The 23,945-nt window shown below is 32.4% G+C and overlaps 2 protein-coding genes across 2 annotated transcripts in view; one reads left to right on the forward strand and one right to left on the reverse strand.

The window, feature by feature from the left end:
- The window catches only part of LOC140437240 (uncharacterized), a 59,442-nt gene extending 45,576 nt beyond the window's left edge, over window positions 1-13,866 (forward strand). Inside the window, exons 8-10 of the mRNA XM_072526642.1 lie at window positions 1,467-1,618; window positions 7,639-7,729; window positions 13,655-13,866. Of these exons, the coding sequence (XP_072382743.1) occupies window positions 1,467-1,618; window positions 7,639-7,729; window positions 13,655-13,728 (317 nt within the window). The 3' untranslated portion in view covers window positions 13,729-13,866. The remainder of the gene's footprint in view (window positions 1-1,466; window positions 1,619-7,638; window positions 7,730-13,654) is intronic.
- Window positions 13,867-22,349: 8,483 nt separating this feature from the next.
- On the reverse strand, window positions 22,350-23,000 carry LOC140436022 (uncharacterized). The gene has a single exon (XM_072524732.1). It carries the CDS (start codon window positions 22,998-23,000, stop codon window positions 22,350-22,352), a length of 651 nt encoding a protein of 216 aa, XP_072380833.1.
- Between the last annotated feature and the right edge of the window lie 945 nt (window positions 23,001-23,945).

A 23,945-nucleotide genomic window follows, 5' to 3' on the forward strand; every position in this document is an offset into this window, starting at 1 on the left:
ATCGATGGCAAATTGAAGGAGCCGTTCATCTTGTTCATTTCGCCCGCCTAAGCCATCGTTCACCTATCGTTCTTTTCAAATGATCATCTATTTTAGTTTATCCTATTTTTGCATTCCAATCTTCTATTATCATCACTGGTTCTTTTTTAGGAATATTAGAGATGGTTTCATGTATCAGGTGATATGTTTCTTCTACTATATCTTCTGCCGCTTCGGATGTTGTCATATATACCTGTATAATTTGCATTTTGGCTCGTTTAGCGTTTAGAGTTATTTTGATTATTCGATCGATTACTGGAAGGTATTCATGTACATATTTTGCCCAACGTTTTTGAATTAATATTGCTACGCCATTTTGTCCTGATTTGTTAGCTCCTGCCATGAAAACTTTGTAGTGAGTGGCCTCCAAATGCCCTTGGCTTTTCCAGTGTATCTCCGATATCTATCTTCTCCTTGATCAGTTCATTTTCTAATATATATACAGTTTACCTGGTTGTAGCAGCCCCCTAACATTCCATGTTGCGATGCGGTGTTTTTTACGTAATTTTAAGTTTGATCTTCCAGTATCCCATTTCGCATATATTGCCTGGTCGTCCACAATCATCTGCCCGGTCGCCTATTTCACACCATTTGACCTGGAATCGATATGGCGCTGGTTGCTAGCCGGATTGCAGAGCACAGAATTTTCTTGCTTAGTTTTCATTTCATAACGCTCTCTGGGAAGATAATCAGGTGGTTTCTCGTTGTATGCCTGATCGCAAACTAATATAACACAATTACTCAATTGTACAGTCCTTACACACTTTCTCTTTACATTGTAAACAAATTGCATTGGCAAACAGAAATCATTACTTCTGGGATTGGTTCTTGTAAAATTGAACTATTTATTGATCTCAACTCTCTCGGTAATTGATAGTTGGTCAATCGTCGGCTTATATGTGGAGTTATTAGATCAGTACCTAATTATTTAATACATTGAAATCTTGATCGGTTATTTTGGTTTGTACAAGTGTATAAAATATATGAGTTTTCTAGAGATATATTTGGCAACTGATAAAAAATAACCATAGGTCATCTTCTTGTTATTAGAGAAGTAAAAAAAGTCTCACATTTTTGATCCAAACTATCCACCCCCCATTTTGTGTTGTAGAATTTGATCATCTCGGGTTTTCCAGTTTGACTATCAATTGATTATGTTTGAGTCGAAAGAAGATTTTTTAAATAATTTTCATTGCCTTCTTTTGCAGAGTAAGTTTTCAGGAAAATGCGAAATCCATCATCATTGACACTGATGATGTGCTTGATGCCATAAAGATTAGCTGTAAATTCCTGAACTTTTTGATTGTTCGCAGCAACTGTTCAGAGGTTCAGTGGCATTTTCGTCTCTGGCAACCGGAGTATAACGACTATGTTGTACTTCGATGTTATATCTTGTTTATAATATAATAATTTATATTAATTTTTAGAAGTTGTTCAAAATGAAGTTACATTCACCCAGGAGCAGGATAATTTAAAATATTCGGATTTATTAAGTGACGACAATGGAAGTTCTATGCTATACTTGGAAATTCCACCTGGAGAGAAGAAGGGACTACATAAAAGTCGGAAATATAATCTGGTAAGTTTATTTCCATCTGAATCTTAACATTTCGTCTAAACTTGGTTAATAAATTTCTCACTTTCTTATATTGATATATATATATATATATATATATATATATATATATATATATATATATATATATTAAGGATCACTCGGAAGAGTGGTGGGTTTTTTCGGTCAAAAGGTGGAGAAAAAAGACAAAGTTGATGGCTACTTTCGCTTTCTTAATCAGAAAGCATCATCAGTTCAACTAAAAAGAACAATATGAAAAAAACCACACAAGCATGGAGAAGTTTTTACATGTGTTACCTTAAAAAGATATGTAGCAGTCAATGATATTAAAGTTGTAAAGACAATTAAGTAAATGGACATTATACGATTACGATGTATAAACAATAAATTGAACTAAATAAAGTTAACAATTTGTTCAAACTAAGCACAGCAAAAAGAACATGTGGTTTTTTTTATATAAACATGTATAAGTAAAAAAACATTGAAAAAGAGAATGAAGAACTAAGAAAATCATAGATGCACTTCCAACAATATAGCAATAGTTATGATTTAATTTTAACTTTAGGTAGCATTATTATAGTAATTACCACTCAATTATACTACACAGTATAATAAAATTACCACTACTGGCTTCGTGAATGCTGCCGGTAAAATGGTGTTATATTAAAACACACGCGCCAACTACGTAAAAAGACAGTAAACCTTGAGGTCATTAATTATGACAGAACAACAAGGTGAATTACCAACCCTAGTAATAGAGCGGTTTATTTAAATGATAAGATGAGTTTGGGTGACAACCTGCTTGTAAGGAACCAATAAATGAAAGGAAAGGTGGAAATAACACCAAATTTCCCCCAGTGGTCGGTTAAAAAACAAACAAACAAGTGAGGTCAAACCAAAAATTCATATATAAATCGTCAACGTTGTGGCTAGTTAATCAATATATATATATATATATATATATATATATATATATATATATATATATATATATATATATATATATATATATATATATAATTTAAAAGAAATACACTCACTTTCTTATATCATAGAATTTTCCCCAAACTAATAAGTTTAGAAGTGGCTTTGGAACGAATGACCACGTTCTAGTAATAAAGTCTTTCATAGAGAAAATTATAGTATTCAACAAGCCATTGATATACTCTGACTGGTAGTGGCTGGAAATTTCTATACAACCAAGCATACGTACTCATAGTAAATATTTATTGTAATAATATTTAAATAAAAAAAATGTCACATGCAAAACGGCATCAATTAACAAAAAAGTTTATTTTTGAAAGTTTCTATAAATAGTGGTTTATAAATTAGTATTAACAAATGGAAAGTTTTTAATGACAATTAATGAATATACACTCCCATAATTTATAATTATTCTTCTTTTTTTTTTCAATGAAAGAAGTCTGCAACACTAAGCTGAGTGAACGGACTATATTAATATTTGCAGACTTTGATAAAGCATTTGACTCATTCCAGCATAGGTCGATGTTAAGAGCGCTTGTAGAGTGCAGTATTGATCATAGGTGAACAACTCTTCTTTGGAATATATATATAATAGCGCAACAGCTGCAATCAGAATATACTATAGCGACACAAACACATTTCCCATGAAAAAGGGTATTAGGCAAGAAGACACCATCTCTCCCAAACTTTATCGCTTTGTTGCAGAGTGCTATGAAAAACAGTAATTGGGAAAATATTATAGTAAATATATGGGGAGTTTTTGAACAACTTGAGGTTTACAGAACACATAGTTATTATTGTAGACCGGGTAGTTCATGCAAGACAATTTTTTATAACAACAATTTAATTGTTATATTTTAAAACAATAGGTAAACAGGAGAATAGGGTTAACATGGGCAGCTTACGGAAAAATGAGTGAAGTTTTTAAATGATATATTCCCATTTGCTTGAAAAGGAAAGTCTTTGATCAGTGTGTGCTTCTGGTTCTAATGGTTATTCTGGTTATTCATGTATTTTAATAACTGTAGCAGCTATATTTTAGTTACTTTGATTTTATTTTATCACACAACTTTCTATTTTATCACTACTGAGAATAGGTAGAAGTTTAGCATTAAGATCTGGTCATGAAATTTGTTATATTGCTGCAATTTTTCTAACACTTAGTTGCCCATTATATGTACATTTTTGTCACTCATGTATAACTACTTATGGGTAACACTGAATTCCATGCTGATAAACGTGATTGTTGTCGAGTGTGGGTCGGTTATGGTTAACTACTATCTTCTTTGTGGAATTTTGTCTTCCCCGTTTTGTCATTTCTTTGCCCCTTTTGTACATAGCGGATAATCGTGTGTTTGTTTTGGTTACTCTACTTCTAGTTATTTAGTTGCCATCTATTGTTCTTTTGTATTTTTAATCTTCTTTCTTATCTGTTTGTTCACTGTTGTGTACATAGCTCCTTATCTTTTCGTAAATGATCTTTTCTTGTTCATGTTCTGTAATATTTCTTCGGTAATCCGTTCTTGATTCTTTTTTGATTCTCTTGTGCAACTTGTTTTCCTAAAGGCTTTAAAAATAAGTTTCACAATAGCTTCACAATGGCTTTACGAGGTAGGTTTTTTAGTACCTCACCAGTGATTAATGGTGAGGTACTAAAAACTCACAATGAATAATAGCCTGAAGCTTTTTTTGGGTTGATATTTTCATTTATTTCAGTCATTACTTCTTTAGATGTTGGTCTTTCTCTACTTGAACTGGCTCTTCCAAACTTTGCTCATCTTCTTGGCTTTCATTGGGTTTGAATGTGTTTTCAAGATGTTTAGCAAATGTGTGTGCTTTTTCTTCATTGCTCCTGGCCCAATTATCGTCCTCTATTCTAATAGGGGGAATGGATAATTGGTATTTTTAGTTTTTTTTGTAGCTTTCCATAGAGAATAATCAGTTCTATTATCATCCGTTAAATTTTTTAAGTATGTATTAATTGTTTCATTCTTTAGTTGTTAGATTTCTGTTTTGAGTTTTTGGCTCGCATTGTTTAATCTTGTTTTATATTGAGGAAACCTAGTTTTTTGCCCTATTTTTCTTCTTTTTCTTTTATCGCTTATTAGTTTTCTTATTTTCTTTGGATAATTAATTTTCTTTACCCTAGGTTTCAGCACAGGAGTGTTTTACCATGCTGCTTGCTGGATATTGTGCACAAACAGTTCAACTTCCTCATCTAGCTTCTCTGAATTTTGTAGAGGTACTGCCAGGTTGATTTTATATTCAAAACATAGTTTGATACTTTCCCAATCCGTTAGTTTATTAGTTAATGTTGGAATATTATCTTTTTAATGATCGTATGCTCAGAGTTACTACTATGGGTGAATGATCCGAGTTCATGTCCCAACTATCATCAATGTCTAGGTAATTGACTGAAATATTTTTGTTGAGAGCCAATAGAAGTTCCTTTGCTTTAGTGGTAGTTAGTCTAGAGCCCCAATGAGTATTCTTTGAATTAAAGTCCCCTCGTACTATATATCTCTCTCTTAAGGTATTCAAGAACTCGTTATATTGTTCTTTTTTAATGGAATGCCTAGGCGGACAATATATTAAACTAACATTGATATCAGTTTTTTAATTCTTACACATACCGTATTCCATACCGCCTTTAATCACGATTGCACTATCTCCTTTGGCTGCATTATCAGGGTGTATTGTGTGGTGCACTTTATATCCTTTGAACTGTATGTATAATTGATTTGTAAGATGTGTCTCAGATATGAGGCAGATGTCAATTTTCTCGATGTCAACGATCGCCTGTAACGCTTGTTGATGTTGTAGCAACCCATTGGCATTCCATTCCATGATTCTGATTTCACTAGCCGTTTCTGATTTTAAAAATAGCACCCTTAGCGATATGTTCCAGGCGAGTAAATCTTTCATTCAATTTTTTTAGTTCATCTAGTATGAGCTGTATAGTCAAGTCTGATTCTTTCTCATTCTGGTTTTCCATTTGTATATTTGCATTGTTGGTTTTTAATGCATCGCTATATTTCTTATTTACAGTAGCTGTCTATTTACAATCAGCAGCAATTGTCTTCATTATCATCTGTATTTTTAGCAACATCTTTATTTTTAGTTACTCTTCTTTCTGAAGGATTTGGTAGGTTGACCTTTTTTGTATTTCTGTTCTATTTTCTGCATCTCTTTTGCGACAACACACCCTCTGTAGTTGACAGCATACTTTTCACCACAATCGACGCATTTTGGTTTTGAGTTTTTTGACTTGCCAAAATCTTTAGTTAAATGCTTTTTTGTGCATTTAACACGTCTTGGTTTTCTGGCACAATATTTCCAAGTATACCCATATGCTTGGCATCTCTTAAATTGCAGCACTAATTTAGAGCTCTTAACATGTCTAATGGCTGTTTGGTTCGCCATTTAAGTTTATTGACGGCATTTATTACGTTGTAGCTCTTGTTTTGTAGATCAATAACAATATCTTTCTCTAAATAAAAGTGATGTATTTTTTTCACTATAACTTTAAAGGGCCTGTCCTGCTTATTTTCATATGAGTGGTATTGATAATTTTCCTCATTTAAAGCTTTTGTTAACTATCTATATTGTTACCATCTTGAACATTAATTTGTAAAAAAAAATTTCTTTAACTGAAGATATTTGTATAAGGTTATCGTATTGTTTAATGCCTTCTACTATCACTGGGGTTTGATCTTATTGTCTGTCATTTCTTTGGAGACAGGTCTTGAGACAGGTCTTTGTATTTCTGTTTTCTATTTTCTGCATCTCTTTTGCGACAACACACCCTCTGTAGTAATCAAGTAAGGAAAGTATCAATTTTTCGTTTTTTGTAATTTTTTTCTTTTACTCGAATCCATTCCGTCTCCTTGGCTAATTCCTACTCGTCTGTACAGTATTCTGCTTCTTTTGTTGGTTGTTTTTCTCTTTCTTCTGTCTGGTTGACTTTTATTGCCAACCCTGTAAGTTGTGGATGCAACGGTGATATTTGTTTTTCGAGAACAGCAACAGTTTCACTTAGTTTAACCTTGTGATTCTCGGCAGCTTTCCAAGTATCGAATTAGGCCTGTTCATTTTGTGACCTCTGGCAATTCTCGTGAAAAACGCTTTATTACTATGCTTCATTTTGTGTAGTTAGTTGGAAGATCATGCATCCATTTTTATTAGGAAATTATAACTTAATGACGGTAAAAACTAGCCATCCTATAAAATGATATCCTTATCTTAATTACTTGTAGATAAGAGCACAAACAATCTTACCATTCAACAGTAAAAAAAAATGAATAATCGACTCCCGTATGTAAGCACGAAATAAGTGACACAATGACGGGAGATGATGTAGTAAAATTGGCCAAAACAAAGATATGAGATGGATGGGACACATAGAATAAAGAGAACTCTACTCTCAGATTAAGAAAGTCACCAGATAGAAATAGAAGCCAGAAGCAGAAAAACTGTGGGGAAGACCTACAGAGAAAGGGGAGGACCCGGTTACTAGAAACATTAAAATAATGAAAATTAGGAACTGGAGAAGAACAATATAAAAATAGAAAAAATATCAAATATTGTAATTAAACTACAACCTGTGAACAAAAACAAAAATACAGAGTTATTCCTTACAATAACTGAATCTGAAGAGCTCTAAGAAGAGATTCGAGATCATTCCACTAGAAATGTAAAACCTTAATGATGATGAAGTGACATAACATAACCTGTCACATAAATTTTGATGTAAAAATTCGATTTTTTGTGACTGCCCTTTTGAGTATAACTTAATTATATCGACATACAATCATTCTTAAAAATTTGTGCCGTAATTTGTAAATGTGTTACCATTATTCCCGTGATCTGGTCTATAGTAACTATAAGTATAAAATATACATGTAGATGTAAACGTTTTCTATGAATTTTTTTCGCCGGTCGCCTATAAAGTGATGTCCTAATATTTAAAATTTGAAAACGATTGATATTTTAAAAATCACACAAATATAAGCTCTTTTACAAAAATTATTATTTTTCAGTTCTATTTTGCAAATGAGGGTAGAGGAAAAGTGAACATTGACGGAACAGCTTGTGTGTTTCAAAAAGGAGGTCGATTTTTTATCCCTAAAGGTTAGTAACAAGTTTTTTATATAAAGTACTAGAATTTAATATTTATGTCTCGTTCTTGTTTAACTGCCTTATATTTTTACTAAAATAATATAGTCGTGCGATGTACCACTAATAAAAACTATCAATTACACTAGTGGTGGCCACTTTATCATGCAATACCACCCCTTATAATACCATCCAATACCATGTTAACTTTTTGCTCTGAGCTGAGACCGCAGAGTCCTTGTTGAGAGGGAACTGATCTAATTCAGGCTACCCAACCAACTGCGTATGCCAAAAGTATTCTGGACGAGAAAATCACAAAAAAAAAGAGCAAAACTTAACTTCCTTCACAAAAGTTACAAAAAGTGATGGTGGAAGTTACACAAATGCTGTAATGAGGATGAAAGTAACAGCAATATCCAAGAACTATCGAGGTAAAATGGTGTATTCTGCGTTGGGACGTGTTGTGGAAGAGTCTTTTAATATAATAAAGGCCTTTTTGAAGAAAAAACGGAACAGAAAACTGTTGCGACTGAAGAAATTCCTAAGTCCAAACGTATTTTCCAGAAATCAAAAATGAACATTTGAAGTTGACGGGTCGATTATGGAACCGATCAGTGTGACGTTTACAAAGGTTTGTTACAACAGGCAATTTTTGTACAGCGTAGAAATCGTCACGAAACTCTTGTACCGTTATTTATGCGTAGGTTAGCCGTATGAGTACTTGCATTTACCCGATCATTATGAAACAGTCACTAGACACTCAGAATTTTTATTGGAACAATGTAAACGATAGGATGGATGAACGATAATCTTTTTAAAAAATTTATTAAAATCCTTTGTAAAAGGTATATATTTAAAAACCCAAACGGGCTACGTTAGACAAAACGTTTTCGGAATCCATATTCCATCATCAGTGTCTAGGAGTACATGAATGTATGATAATCTTTTTGTTGAAACGTATTTTATTTACTACGCAAGAGCGTGACCGTTCGATTATAAGACGAACCGTCATCGTTTGGGCCATATACGATTATTAGTCTCCATCTCGAGTTCTTTTTCTTTGCTTCTAATACTTCTAATATTCCAGGTTCTCAACTTCCATATCTCTTTTCTATTCTGCTTGTTTCTTTCTTCTTGTTTTCTTTTTTGCACTTCCCTTTTCCTGACCGTTATTATTTATTTTATTTGTTTTCTTATCCATTGACTTGTTCGTTACCTTATGTTCCAAACTATCATTTACTCTTAGTTTTTTTGTTTTTTCTAGTTTTCCTTCGTTCCTCTTCCATTTCCCGTCTTCCTTTCCTACAGTTTGTTTGTTGAACTAAATTCTCACCAAATTCACTTTCATTTTTTCTTCCTTTGTCCTTTGTCTTTCTTTGTGTTTCATTCTGCATTTCTCTTTCTGCTGCATTTATGTCGTGATTAATATATATGCGTCGGTCCCTAATTTTCTGCAGTTTTCATTTATTTTTCATGATTTTTTCTTTTTCTTCAGCATTATCAAACTCGAGCTTACATATTCTTTCTCCTATCTTTCTCGCTGCTTTTACCTGAACTTGTATTTCTAATTTACTCTAATGTACTCCCTGTCTCATTCGGCTGATGTAAATGTGCCTTTGTATTTAGCGTCAAAAATGAGATATAAATGCTCATCTTCAGTCCATTGTACTAAGGCATCCCCATTTATGTCATTCTTCCTGTATTTCCCCTGCTCGTTATGACTATTGAAGTCGCCTACATACACCGCTGGATTGGGGTAAATTTCTAAAACGTGAGTTGGCCATTGCTTACCTGGAGGTTTATAGACGTTAGTGATAGTAATACTGCCGATTTTTATAACAACGGTTTGTATGTCGTTCTAAGAGGAGGTGGTAACAAGAGATGCCTTTTCCATGTTCAATTTTTTGTATTTGTGCTGTATGTTTGACGATGAGTAGCATCCAGCAGTTCGTAGCCTGGTGTTTTTCGCCTTTTTGGAGATCATGATCTGTTACACAGTGAGTTTCCTGAATGGCGACTACGACGATATCATTATCTTTTAGTAACCTTTTCGTAGCTTATGCTTTCGATATTGATGTGACAAATTCGAACTGAAGGTCCAATTTTTCTAGTATGAGAGGCCTGAAAAAGGCTTATCGAGGTCAGGAAATACTAAGATTATTTGAGGGTTGGACTTTCGAGGGGGATAACCACAGAGGCCTTAGGTATGTAGCTCTCAAACGGCTTAAGCTGCGTAAGTGTGCGACGATTCGTTAAAAAGGGAAAAACGCGAGAAACAACTTTGAGTGAGAGATCCGTTCGAATAAGTTCATAAAATTATTATTATATATCAAATTTAGTACAGATACTATACATCGCGCAGTATTAAATAAAGATATTTTCAAAATTTAACAAACGCCATTTTGAAACGGTATGGTATACAGAATGTTACTAGTGCTTCCCAATTATATATCATATCCCGTATATTTTAGTTAAAAAAAAAACATCAATGACGTCGTGTTTTGACAGATATCCAATAAAAAACAAGTGAATTCTTTCAGAATGTGGAAAAAGAAAAATTAATTGAGATGTTTTTTAAAGTTAAAGTCCATACACTTATTAAGGATTTTCTTGACTTTTTTTTATTTATGACTACTACTTCAGTTGTCAGAGACAAAAATGCCACTGAACCTCTAAAAATCATACGAACAAGCTGAATTTGACTGAGAATATTAATTTTGGGACTCCAAAAAATATGCAAAACAGTTTACCACCCCTACCTCCGTCTTCACCCTAAAACCTGCCTCGCAAGGTAGGGAGGACGGAAAAAACCGATTTATCGAGAATCTGTACGCAGTAGAAAAATATGTTTAAAGTAAAAAGTGTAGCTGAGATCATTTTGAACAAAAATGTTTATTAGCACTTTTTGTGTAGAATCAATCGTTCTTTCAAAAACAACGCTTGAAGCGACCTTGAATCAGTTACGCGCGCGAAATCAATTTTAAATAAAATTTACAGTAGTATAAAATATTTGCACTTTGCCGCAAATAATGTCAGTTTTATAATGGAGTTAAAAAAATAAACGTTGAGCGGTTTTTGCAATTTTTTATGATTTTCATGATTAAAGCTCGGATTTATAGGTAACAAAAATTGAAGAAAAAGGCGCCTATATAGGCAAAGATTTTTATTAAAAAAGGCAGGAATATTAACATTTAGGCAAAATATAGGCAATAAAGGAATATAACTTATTATTTATTGTACAAAGTGAATTAACGTAATATTAACTTAAGGCAGGTATATTTACACATCATAATCATAACATTAGTATAAATAAACTAGTAACTAAATAACTGTAAATTAATAATTAAACATTGTAACCACTTAAAATTTTATCATTAATAGAAACAACTAAATGTTTTTCAATATTTTCGGCCTTAAAACTATGTCTTCGATCACTTAAAATTAATTTGTACATTGAAAACGAACGTTCGACATCGACATATGTAATTGGAGCATATTTCAGAGCGGATAATAAATCTGGCATAATTTGAAATTCCTCGGAAAATGTCCCATTCAAAACTTTAGCAACATTAAATAAAAACGAAAAACCTTCATTCTTGTCGAAAACATAATTCATTTTTTTTTTTTTTAAATTAATTGACCGTTACTTCCAGGTGTCGATTTAATTTTCGTCTTTAAATTATCTATTAATTTTCTGACTCACATAAATTTATCTCTTGTTTTTCTAATAAGGTAATTGTGGTAACTATTAATTTATAATTGTCATTGATATAAGCGAGTTCCTGTTTCAATTTGGGATTTTTTAATATTTTTTTTGCTTCTCGAATGGCTTCGGAAATATCATCATCAAATTCTGACATAACTAATTCTATTTCATTGCAATGTTCAAAGTAAAAAAAACTGCTTCGAGCCAGGTTCCCCACCTTGTAATTACTGGTTTAGGTGGCAAAGGGACACCGGGAAGTCTTTCTTTATATATTTGCACCCTCAACGGAGCCTTTACAAAAACTTTTTTCATAAAATTTATAAAATTATTTACCAACGGAAACAGATTTCTTATTTCTTCAGCAATTCTATTTACCCCGTGGGCTACACAAGTGCAATGAATTAAATTAGGATAAAAAAACTTTAAATTAACAGCAGCTTTTAACATATATGCCGCAGCATCTGAACGAATTAAAACTATTTTATTCACTGGTATAGCGTTGGGTAAAAAGAGGTTTTTTAAACTATCTTGTATAAATCGACTTATTGTTAAATTGTTTGTCTTTTTTTTCAATTCTTTAACGGCAACTAAATAAGGTTTTCTCGCAAAGTTTTCGTTCAAAATTCCAATCATTAAATTAGCTATATACCTGCCGCATACATCTGTCGTTTCATCCACGATAATATACAAAAAATTGCCCTCTAACTCCCGCTTAATTTTTGAAATACATTCTACATAACATTTTTCCACAGTATGTTTTCTCAATGTACTCTCGTCCGGTAAGGATTTATTAAGATATTTTTCGAAAAAGCATTTAAAACGAGGGTTTGGGTTAACTTAGAGGAATTTAATTTTTCCAAATTACGTTTATGAAGTGGGGTTCCACAATGCTGGTCAATAAAGTACTTTTTTCTACTTGAAATCTGAGAATTAAAAAAAAAATAATTAGAATTCTAAAATTGCTTTAGAATTTAGTTATGTTGTGGGACGAGAAAAAAATAAAACTTACCGATTTGCCGCATGGTTTACAAAATGATCCATCTCCTTCTAGAGAAATCCGAATAAGGTGCGATCCATAGCCTTAATTTAGATGTCATCTTTTCACACAAATGTCTAAAACGTTTTAAAACGTGTTCTTTGCTTTTCAGTATATCCAACAAAACTAAACTAGGATACAGCAATTTGTGACTAAACTCTGATACAGTAACCGACTGTACAACTGATAATAAACTAATAAAGCTTAGGGATTTCCAAATAATTAACCCTCAAGTCTCGATCAGGTACATTTTCCTAGAAATCTGTTATATAAACAAACCATTGATATTTTATTATTGACCCAAAATTTTATTATAGAATGGTTTAGTAATAGAATAATATCATGGGTAGTACCATGAAATTTTAAAAAAGGCACAAATAGACGGAATTTACGAAAAAAGGCAAAAAGTGCAAAAAACAATTATAATAGGCAAAAAAGGCATTTTGCCTGTAATCCGAGCTTTACTCATGATATCAATAAAATTTGTCACTTACATGGATTGGTCACTATGGAATCTCCATTGTCAAAAACCTTTAGTATGAAGTTTCCGTTTTGAGTTTTGGCAAAAAATGTAAGCTATTTGATATATGCCTATAAAGCGCTGAATTTAACATTTTACGTTACAAACAATCTAAAACGTTTGAAACTGCTTCTGTTCGATTACACAAGTCCGTTTTTCGAAACTACACAACTTTAGCTACAAACTCTACCCAATACCGTCTTCGTGGAGGTACATTTTCCGTGACGTACGATCGTTTATAATGTGAAAGTTTAATTCAGCGTTTGTTAGGAATATTTCAAATGGCTCATATTTGTTGCCAAAACTTAAAATTGAAATGTAATGTTACTGTACCAATGAAAGCTGTACCAATGAAAATTCCACCACAACCGGCTAATGGAAGTGATAAATTTTATTGATATGAGAATCGTAAAAAATCGCACAACGTTTATTTATTGAAGAGATTTATAGAAACGGGCTTTATTTGCGACAAAATATTTTACAGGAAGCAAGGAGGTAGGAGTGGTAAACTTTTTTGCATTTTTGGGGGTCCCAAAATTGACATTCTCAGCAAAATTCAGCTTGTTCGTCTCATTTTTAGGTATCAAATCTCTGACGACCGTACTAATTAATTTGTACTAATTAATTAATAGTACTTATAAATGTGTGATTGTATATTAAAATAATTTTTATTTTTAGGTGTAACCTACTCAATAGTAAATAACAGCAAAACGAAATCCATTTTATTAGCTTGTGTGAGAACACCAGTATGATACATTTTTACAATTATAAGCTTTTATAAAAAGAGTTTAAAATTTTATATTTTTATTAAATTTTTTTAATTTATTATATTATATTATTGTATAGGATTATTTGTGTCTATAGTAAATCATCATCTTTGTTTTGGTAAATAGTTTATTAAATTAAATTACACCAATATTAAATATCTACAAATGGAGAGAGGACTATTCGCTCCGACGTGACCAAGGAGAAAATATTCGAAACTATTGCAACGTGACTAGAGGCTTAATAATGAAATATAGGACGTCTTTTTTAGCATTACTTGTATATCTGTTGTAAATAAGTTTAAATAGAAGTTATAATAAAGTTAGCAATATTGAGACTAAGAATTAATACATATTTTTTTGCTTTTGGATATTCATTGGTATTAATATTTCCATACTCTAACAAAACTAAATTAAAAGATATATTTAACACATCTTCTTTTCAATATTTGGGTTTTAGCTAAATACAGTTACCACATCTGGTTTGCATTTTTTTATTTCATATGTGAATCTTATATGCTTACTACATTTGAAGTGTTTGATTTTTATTTAGTGTTTTTCGTAATTGTGCTAGTAGCAATATAATGTGTTTTATTGGAAAATATAATAGTTAATTCTGAAGAAATTTTAAATATGAATCACAGCGAGATGTGATGCCTATATTGCAATAGATAACAGAAATCTCAAAAGAAATTAGTGCTACAGCACCATATTGTAACTTGAGCAGACTGTTTACTTAAGTATACAAACAATTTAGACCCTTCTGCTCGTGTCTGAGAGTTTGGGTGCGGTTCTTTCAAAAATCATATAGAAGCTGTTTGTATTATTTTTAAAATTAAAATGAAATGGTCGACATTCCTTAATGGTTTTAAAACTACCCTTTTATTTTATAAACAAAAATGAAACAAACATTTTATATCATGACATTAGATTATGAATGAGAAATATATGAAAATTAAATTATACTTTATCCCGAATTTCGCAATTCGTTCACATAAAAAATAGATTTGTTTATTGGGTAGAAGATATTTATTGTAATTAAAAGATCAATAGTAAATCACTTCACTGTTATTTAGTTCATAGATAATCTTCACTGTTCAATAAAAAAATATAAAATGGATACAACCTGAATTATCCAAATGCTGTTGTGGCGTGTAGAAAGGATATATTTTTTTTTACCCTCTGGGTACTCGGCTGACAGAAACGTTGCATATATCACTGCAAGAATATAACATCCACCATAAAAATATATAGGATTGTGCGGCTAAGCAAACGGGATATTCTCCAAACCAATTGATGGTTTCAGAACACATACCATAAATCAATAGCTATTTAGATAACCTCGGACCAATAAACATAGTTCTAGAAACCCAATAAGGGTCTAAAATAAATATTTCTTTGAAAATATATATAAGAGACAAGGATGTTTTCGGCTTACCTCGTTAAGAGACCACTCAAACAAAATAAGAAAACTCAAACACGATTTATTTATTCGTAAACTTCTTTACTTCTGATACAAAGTGACCCAACTAGGGCATCATAGATTTATCCAGGAAGTCCCAGTTCTTGTACTTTGTCTTTAAAATGCTGGATAAATATCTGCACTGCAGATTCGTTGCTTGATAATTTTTCACCGATATAGTTAACAGACGAATACCAAACCACTTACATTTATCCAACCACCCAGCACTGGCACGAAAATAATCTTTCTTTATATTTTTTTTTTTTGTAAAATTCTATTGCTTTTGCTTTCAGAATTTCTCCTGATACAGCAATGTGTTTAAACCGCCCTTGCATGAACCACGTTTAGAAAGTGGTCCTATTCATATATCTTTGAACATTCACTGATTCACCAACTTTTAATTTTTACGCTAATATTTACGCATTAATTATTTATAAATTTATAAAAAAATATTTATATTATTTACTAAAGAACTAACATTGATTATAAAGAAAGAAATAGGCTTTAAAAAATTTATAAAATAGTATGTATTGTCCTTAAATTATTTAGAGCGTGTATCACTCTTACATACTTACCATATAACAAACAAGATGATTACCAAAAGGGAACTACTCAGCATCTTCGTTATTAATGAACTATTAGCGACATGCGAGATATCATAAACCTCTATGGATAAAAATAGATTTACTATAAGAGAAATTTTGATTTATTGACTTAAATAAGGCCTCTGCCAGAGCAAAAATTAAAAGTAATCGAATAATAACAAGTGACATAGCAAATGAAAGGGAAGGATGTAACAAATATATTAGGAAAAAAAAACAAACGAGATATCATAAAGCACTATGGATAAAAATAAATTTACTGTAAGAGAAACTGAAACGGGAGAATATAACGAATATATTAAGATAGAAAAAACAAACAAGGAAACTAACAAAAGGGCACTACACAGTATCTTCATTATTAATGAACGTATAGTGACATACGAGATCGCATAGGGCACTATGCGATCATATTATTACAGATTTACTGTAATAACAATTTTGCTTTATTTATTTAAATAAGGCCTCCGACTGGGTACAAAATAAACAACTGATCGAATCCTAACGTGCTACATAGAAAATGAAGGGGAAAGGATATAACGAATAGCGTCTTCGTTATTATGAACGTAGTGACATATGAGATATCATATGACACTATGAATGATAATAGATATGGTAAATTTGCTTTATTGACCTGAAGAAGGCCTCTGACTGAGTACAAAATAAACAACTAGCTGAATCCTAACATATGACACATCAAATCAAACGACGTGAGACGTATAGTACATGTAATGTATATATATATATATATATATATATATATATATATATATATATATATATATATACCCGGTATTTAGGCGGCACACACCCTTCCGGTAGGGATCTATGGAGGAGTATCACCAAGCCGCAAGCCCTTATCTCTTGCCGTACTGCTCCACCATAGGCCGATCAGATACCAGCATATTCTAGACATAGACATTCTAGCATATATATATATATATATATATATATATATATATATATATATATATATATATATATATATATATACAGGGTGTTTGGTAGGTCGATGGAAATTTTTTAAGGGATAATAGGGGACACCATTTGCAAAATTTTTTGCTAATAATGTCTCGCTCAAACTGTTAAGGTTTCCGAAATAAAGTTAAATTTGTCAATATTCGAAAATAAGGCTGCTCATCTATTTTATTTTTAAAAATAATTATCTAAGTGAGACACTTCCCTGATATACAAAATGCCTTACGTATTACTTGCTCAGATTGCAAAAACCCTTCGTTGAATCTTATGCATTGTTAAAATAACCTTCATTAATGAAACGGGTAAGAAAGGTAAAACACAACAACGATACATCATGCTTTTTGCAACATTTATTATGCCTTATTAAGTATGTACATAAACTTCAGAAAACAGTCATTGTTGTTCAAAATGAGAACCACCATTCCTAATGCACCACCATTCCTCTTGCCCTACATCGTATTTCTGATGTGGTTACTTTTAACCTCAGTTCTGCCCTTATAATGTCTTTGCTGCTTTGATAATCATTTCCATTAAATGAGCTCTAGTTCGGATTGGAACTTGATAAACAAGTTCTTTGAATCTGCCGCAGATGTGCTAGTCACACGGTGTTAAATCGGGCGATCTAACAGGCCACAGAATCGGTCCCGTTCGTCCGATCCACCTATTGGGATAGTGATTGTTGAACCATATTATGGATTTTGATAACATTAAAATTTTATGTAGTGAAAGTAATAAATTCAAAAGGACTTTTTTGGAAATGGTTTGTATTAGCAAAAGTGATAGTAATTTAAACAAAAGATCAGAAATTCAAAATGTAAGCAAAATTTATAATTATATTATTTCTTTATAATTTATATATGAAACTTGAAAAATATCACATTTTTATTTAATTTTCCATATATCTGTTACATTTTTTCAGACATCTATCAATCGTGAATAAATCTTCTTCTTTTTTGTTACTAAACAAAAAAGAATTTTTAAACAAAATTTTATTTTTGGCAATATAATTGTCAAAAGTAAAAATTTTAAGTTGGCATTTATGACATTGAGCCTTATTTGTAATTGGTTGCTACTTTAAACTATTTATAAATTCAATTATTTTTGTTAAGAAAATGTTTTCAATATTATTAAAATTTCAGGGAAGAATTTATTAGATAAGGGCATTTTATTATTAATTCTTTTTGAAATGTATTTGCAGCAATTTTATTAACCAAACTAATTTTATTTGGTGAGTTAACAAAAAAAATTTCTTTCTAGTTCAACTTTGTAAGATATTTTGTCTTTTTTAGCAGCTTTTGGTAATAAGTGTAAACACAATTGAAAGCTCGAGATAATAAATAGTTAACCAATAGCCCCTTTTATTGACTTCAACCCATCCAAAACATTTATATATATATATATATATATATATATATATATATATATATATATATATATATATATATATATATATATACATATACAGCGCTACAGGTCATGGAGGGCCGTGGCTTCTATTTTCTTCGTTAATTTTTTCCACTTCTTCCGGTCGTTTGCTCTCTCGCTCTCTCTCTCTCTCTCTCTCTCTCCAATTCTGCACTCCTCTTTAGGTATTATTGACTGACACGTTATGTAAACTGCAACCTCAAAATAAAACTAGTTTATTATTATATTATATATATATATATATATATATATATATATATATATATATATATATATATATATATATATATATATATTGGCAACTTGGTAGATTTACATCAAGAATGAAACGATAACGTTGTCAAGAATTTTTATTAACAAGTAATAAAAAAAAATTAATAATGTGTTTGGCGACCCCGTAGCTGAATACACTCCTGTATACGTCTAGGCATTGACAAGATGAGATGATTGATGTCTGCTTGTGGCACCTCGTTCCAAGCAACTTGAACTTCATGTATTAACTGTGTCAGAGTCTGTGGAGGATGGTGCAAAGTGGACAATCTCCTTCCCATCATATCCCATACATGTTCGATAGGATTTAAATCCGGAACACGGGGTGGCCACCTCAAAACATTAACATAAGCAATATGGGGACGCGCGTCTTGCTGAAAAAGAACGTCTCGACGGCCGTCGAGATAAGGCAGTAAAGTGGTTTGTAAGATGTCATCAACATAACGCGCAGCTGTCATATTGCCTTGAATAAACACAAGTGGTGATCGGCTACCATAGGCAATAGCCACCCAAACCATTACTCAAACTGTCCTGTGTACATGTCTCTCAACAGCAAACCCGATATCTCGTCGCTCTCCACGGCGGCGTCTTACCATCCTACGACCATCATGCGTTCCTAAACAGAATCTTAATTCATCGCTGAATGCTACATTACGCCATTTTGCCACCCAATGCTGCCGTTCTCTGCACCAATCCAAACAAACGTTGATGACAGTGATCCGCAGTCAAAGGAAGCACTAGTCGTGGGCAGAATGAAACCAGTCCAAAGGCTCGAATGCGACGATATAGTGTACGCATACTAACAGGTCCACCTACTACTCCAAACCATTGGTCAGCAATTTGACGCGTAGTAGCATAACGGTCTCGCAGAGCAAGTAATCTAAAGCGCCTATCTTGACGCTTTGTGGTACGCCTCGGTTGACCAGTAGGTCTTCTGTGTCCACACACGACAGACACGCATAACCGTCATTGCCGTACAATTAATGTGACGGCCTATTTCGCGATACAACAAACTCATATCTCTACGCAATAATTCTGCCCCTGTCAAAATCGCTTACATGGTGGTAATTTTGATGTCTTCGAACTCGAGGCATTTTCTTACACTAATAATAACTAAAAATTTCTATACAAATCGGTGTCTTCACAAAAAAATTTAAAGGTAAAACTTTATTTTTACAAAAAGTAGAAAAAAAAACATTGATATTGTTATCATAGCATGTTTTAAATGTTGTCATTCTGTTGCCAAAAAATTAGGTTCAAGAATTTATTCCTTCTAGGTGTAACACTTCTAATGTCATTGAGTATACAGCATATAGTAAAAAAAAGATCAGAAGAGTACCAGATCATACTTTATATTTACTTGGCAAGAAGTTTATTATCTTAAAAATTTAATGAGTGACTGTAGATGCAATTGATTGGATCCCCCGTCGCATGCGGGCAAAATTACTAGTAGAATAATATAGATTTTCCCTCCGTTGCACTTAGAAGCGTGTTATTCTCGATCGAAGGAAACATAGGCAAGGTGTCGGCCGTGTTTTACCGGAACTTTTTGCTTTTTTACTTGCTGTGGTTAGTGTGAACATAAAATCTTTTTTGTAACTGGATTAGGCCAGATGTTAAAACTACCAAGGAAGTAAGGACAAAAAACTCCCGTTTTTACCGACCCTCTGATTCATTGGACAAATTGTTTTCGTAATTGGATTGCTAAATTAATTTAATAATTAATTATTTTAGGTATATTTACTCAATTACTCATCTAGGTTGACATACATTGACTTTAATGCTTCCCATCTTTTTTGATATACGCCAAACTTTGGATATTATTGATATATCACACATATTGAAAATTATTTTATAAAAATAATCTTAAAAACTACAAATAATACTGTACGACTTCTATTGTAAAAAATTTAAACTAACCAAAACTAAGAATATTAAAACAAATGCACTCATACCATAGACGTATATATTAACATAGGCCGCGCGTGCTGACGATAGGATCTCTTTCCCTTGTTCGTTGTGGCTCTAGCACATTATATCGAGAAACTTACGTATTTCTACTTCTCCCACTTAAACAACACTGTCATAGCTTTACTATTTGTAAGAGTGAGGCAGAACGAACAACGAAAAAAATATGGTGTCATCACTTAGCTCTACGGACTGCTCAGTCTATGTTAATATATACGTCTATGACTCATACGCGGTTGGGAATGGTATTGAAAAAAGTCCATGTCACATTCAACAGTTCTTGGGGGTCAACTAATGCTATTTAAAAAAAAGAGTTAATACGGACACAATTTCAAAAAATACTAAATTAAAATCTGCAAGTATACAAACCAGTGGCAGATCTAGATATTTGCCTTGGGTGGAGGGAACTTCCAATGAAATACCAACCAAAAGACAAAAAAGATAAATCCAAACGACTTAAAAGACATACATAATAGGTTTTCTTTAATTTTGGACCTTGTTTGGAATTTCCTCAGTTCCCTTCCCCGTGTATCCGCCCCTGATAAACATAAAATGAGAAAATGTTCTCACCGAACTTATTTTTTTGTAGTACACAAATATTAATAGTAATCAATTTCCAAAGCAAAGAAATAATTGACAATTATTATATTAAAATTATATTATTAGCGTATAGAACTAGAATAAATATAATATTAAAAAACAACCATATAGCTTTCTATGGTATTTTTAAAGGTATAATTTTATTGAAAATCTCGCAACCCTTTATTATTCCGTACAACTCTCACTCGGTGATATACAATATAATTCTAGTATTACTTGTATGCGGGGTTGTTATAAAAGTCTGGGTAGTTTTGAAGGATTAATTGTTTAATTCCTGTAGGTGTAGATATTTGGATTTTTCAGTTTGACATCGATTTAAAGTTAGAGTAAATTTTACCCTTTTATATTCTTATTATATTTTATACCCTTTTTTAAGTGCGCCATATATGGAATACTGTTTTGTATTTGGTTTGTAATTTTTTTGTTTCTTAAAATAATGTGTGATTCTTTATTCATAAATACACATTAATGTTAATAGTCAAAAAGTGACATATGAAAAAGGTCAATTTTGCATCTAATATCGAATATGTACTTAATAATATGGAATATGCTGTGATCCTAATATGGAACACAGTAGTATGCATTTAAATAAAAAAATAAGATTTAAAATAAAACACTATCTATTTTACGAAATTCTTTATTTTTATATTTTAACTTATTAGGATTTAGATACTTTCTATCCCTTGACAAAACATGTTAATTGTCTTTGCAAATCTCACAAATAAAGATATCAGTTTCACACCCGGAACAATCTATATGGCACCATTCTTTGCAGACAACGCACTGTATCCACTTCTCTCCTTTTCTGTCTTCCAAAAATTTTCCATCCCAATAGAAACAAGTAGCATCTTCTTTAGGATTGTCTGCTGCAATATCTATCATGTCATCATCATCGGAAGAATCATCTTTGAAACTTACTGATTCGGATTCTGAAGAGGATTCTTGAAATATTGTCTTCTTCGTCTTACGTAGATGCTGGTATCTACAAGATGGTTGTTGGTTATCTAATGATTCCATTAGTACTTTCCGCTTTACTGTTTTGACTTGTTTTGAAGAAGAATTTATTGAAGTTTCTAAAGCGTCTTTCTATGGAGACGAGGTAATAATCGCTGCTTTTCCAGGTGCCCTACCCCTTCGAAGTCCTGTCTGTTTTTGAAAGTTTGGCACCGGTGTAATATTTTCGGGTCCAACAAATTCATTTTCATCTACACTATTGTCGGCAATATTTTCAACTACTGCATATTGTTCTTTTTCAGTATTTTCTTGTTCTGCATCAAGGAAATCGCTTTCGTTAAAGACATGGCGATTTATAGGAAATATTCCGGTCTTTCTGAAGCCATTAACGGCAATTGTCCCATTTGTACCTTAAGATACGCCTTTCCAAATAGTTCAGCAATGTCATAATGTGTAATTGGTCTTTGATTTTCCCTTAAAAATAATCTCAACATCTCACTATAATGGGTTTTTAAGGGTCCCATTAACGTTTTATCTAAGGGCTGCATGTGGTGGGTAGAACGAGGGGGCAAGCGCACTATGTCAACAAAATTCTTCCTTTCCAAATTTATCATTTCTAAATTTCGACAGTGTCCGTCTAACACTAGCAACACTGAATCGTTTTGTGATGGTTTCACTTTTTCAATAAAATGTAGGAACCACTGTGTAAAAATATGGGTTTGAATCCATCCACTTGGATGACACACAATTTTTGAACCAGGAGGAGCACCTTTTTCCAAAAAAACATTGTGTTTTTTTCTGGGAAAAATCAGATATGGTGGAACAAAAGTTCCTCCGGCACTCATACACAAGACTGCTATGACTAAAGAACCTCTTTCTGCAGAAGTTAATGCTCCTACCTGCTTCAAATCTCTAAGCGCAATAACATATTGGACTTTAGACTGAACAATACTTAATCCAGTCTCATCCACGTTGAATACTTTATCAGGTGAATACTTTATCATGATTTTCAAATGCTGCCTCCAAAATATCAAAAAAATGTGTCACGTTTTCCTTATTAAAGTCTTTGGCTCTATGGATGGACGTTCCAGTTGGCTTTCTGACAGAAATTCTATCCTTGTGTCGTTTCAGGAATAAATTCAACCATTTTCTTCCGGCACTTTCCTTTTCTTTTGAAAGTTACTCTGCCATAAGTTGGTAATATGTTTTTGACGTGACAACGTCTTAAATTAAGTCGGGAGTCATTTAAGAAAAAGTGTAACGCCCGCTCACGTCTGTTACAGTGAGTCGCCGAACGAGAGAGAGGCCCGCCGGACCGGCGAATGCCTTGCGTCTCTCTCCCACTCAAACATGATCGGTCCGCTGCGCGCGGCACTAGAGAATTAGGCGCGTTGAATCGCTAAAGTTGAAAATCGTTGAAAGTATCGTCAGCTGTGTCTGTAGTGAAAATGTGGAGTGCTTAGATTCGTCATTTACAACAACTACAACAATAAAGGTAAATAATTGTACACTAATATTTCATTATCGTAAACTATGATTGATTGATTAATTGTTAGATTGACACAAAAGTTGAGAAACTGAGTTTATAGGTTATGTCATACTATTGACAAATGTTGATAGTGTTAAGTAAATTATTAGTTTAAATCAATATTATTCTACCGAGAAAAAGACGTTGTCACGTAAAATTTTCGCCCGTAAAACCGACTTTACAGGCAACCGATTTTTTTTAATGGAGGTTTTATGGTCGTTTCTTGTTAGCATGTGTGACACAGGGATGTTTTCATCTAGTGCAGCTTCATTCGCAAGTAGGCCCACTGCTTCGTTTCCCTTGATTCCCACTTGCGATGGCACCCATAAAAAAGTTATTTCTATGTTCTTTGTTGATAGTAGTATGAGTTCATTTTTTATTAGCATTATAATTTCATTTGATGGATACAATTGCTATAAAG

The sequence above is a fragment of the Diabrotica undecimpunctata genome, chromosome 3, assembly GCF_040954645.1.
Source record: "Diabrotica undecimpunctata isolate CICGRU chromosome 3, icDiaUnde3, whole genome shotgun sequence".
Lineage (NCBI taxonomy): Eukaryota > Metazoa > Arthropoda > Insecta > Coleoptera > Chrysomelidae > Diabrotica > Diabrotica undecimpunctata.

Excerpts from the sequence above, each read along its gene's own strand:
- LOC140436022 (XM_072524732.1), bottom strand. The coding sequence starts at position 23,000 with ATGATAAAGTATTCACCTGATAAAGTATTCAACGTGGATGAGACTGGA.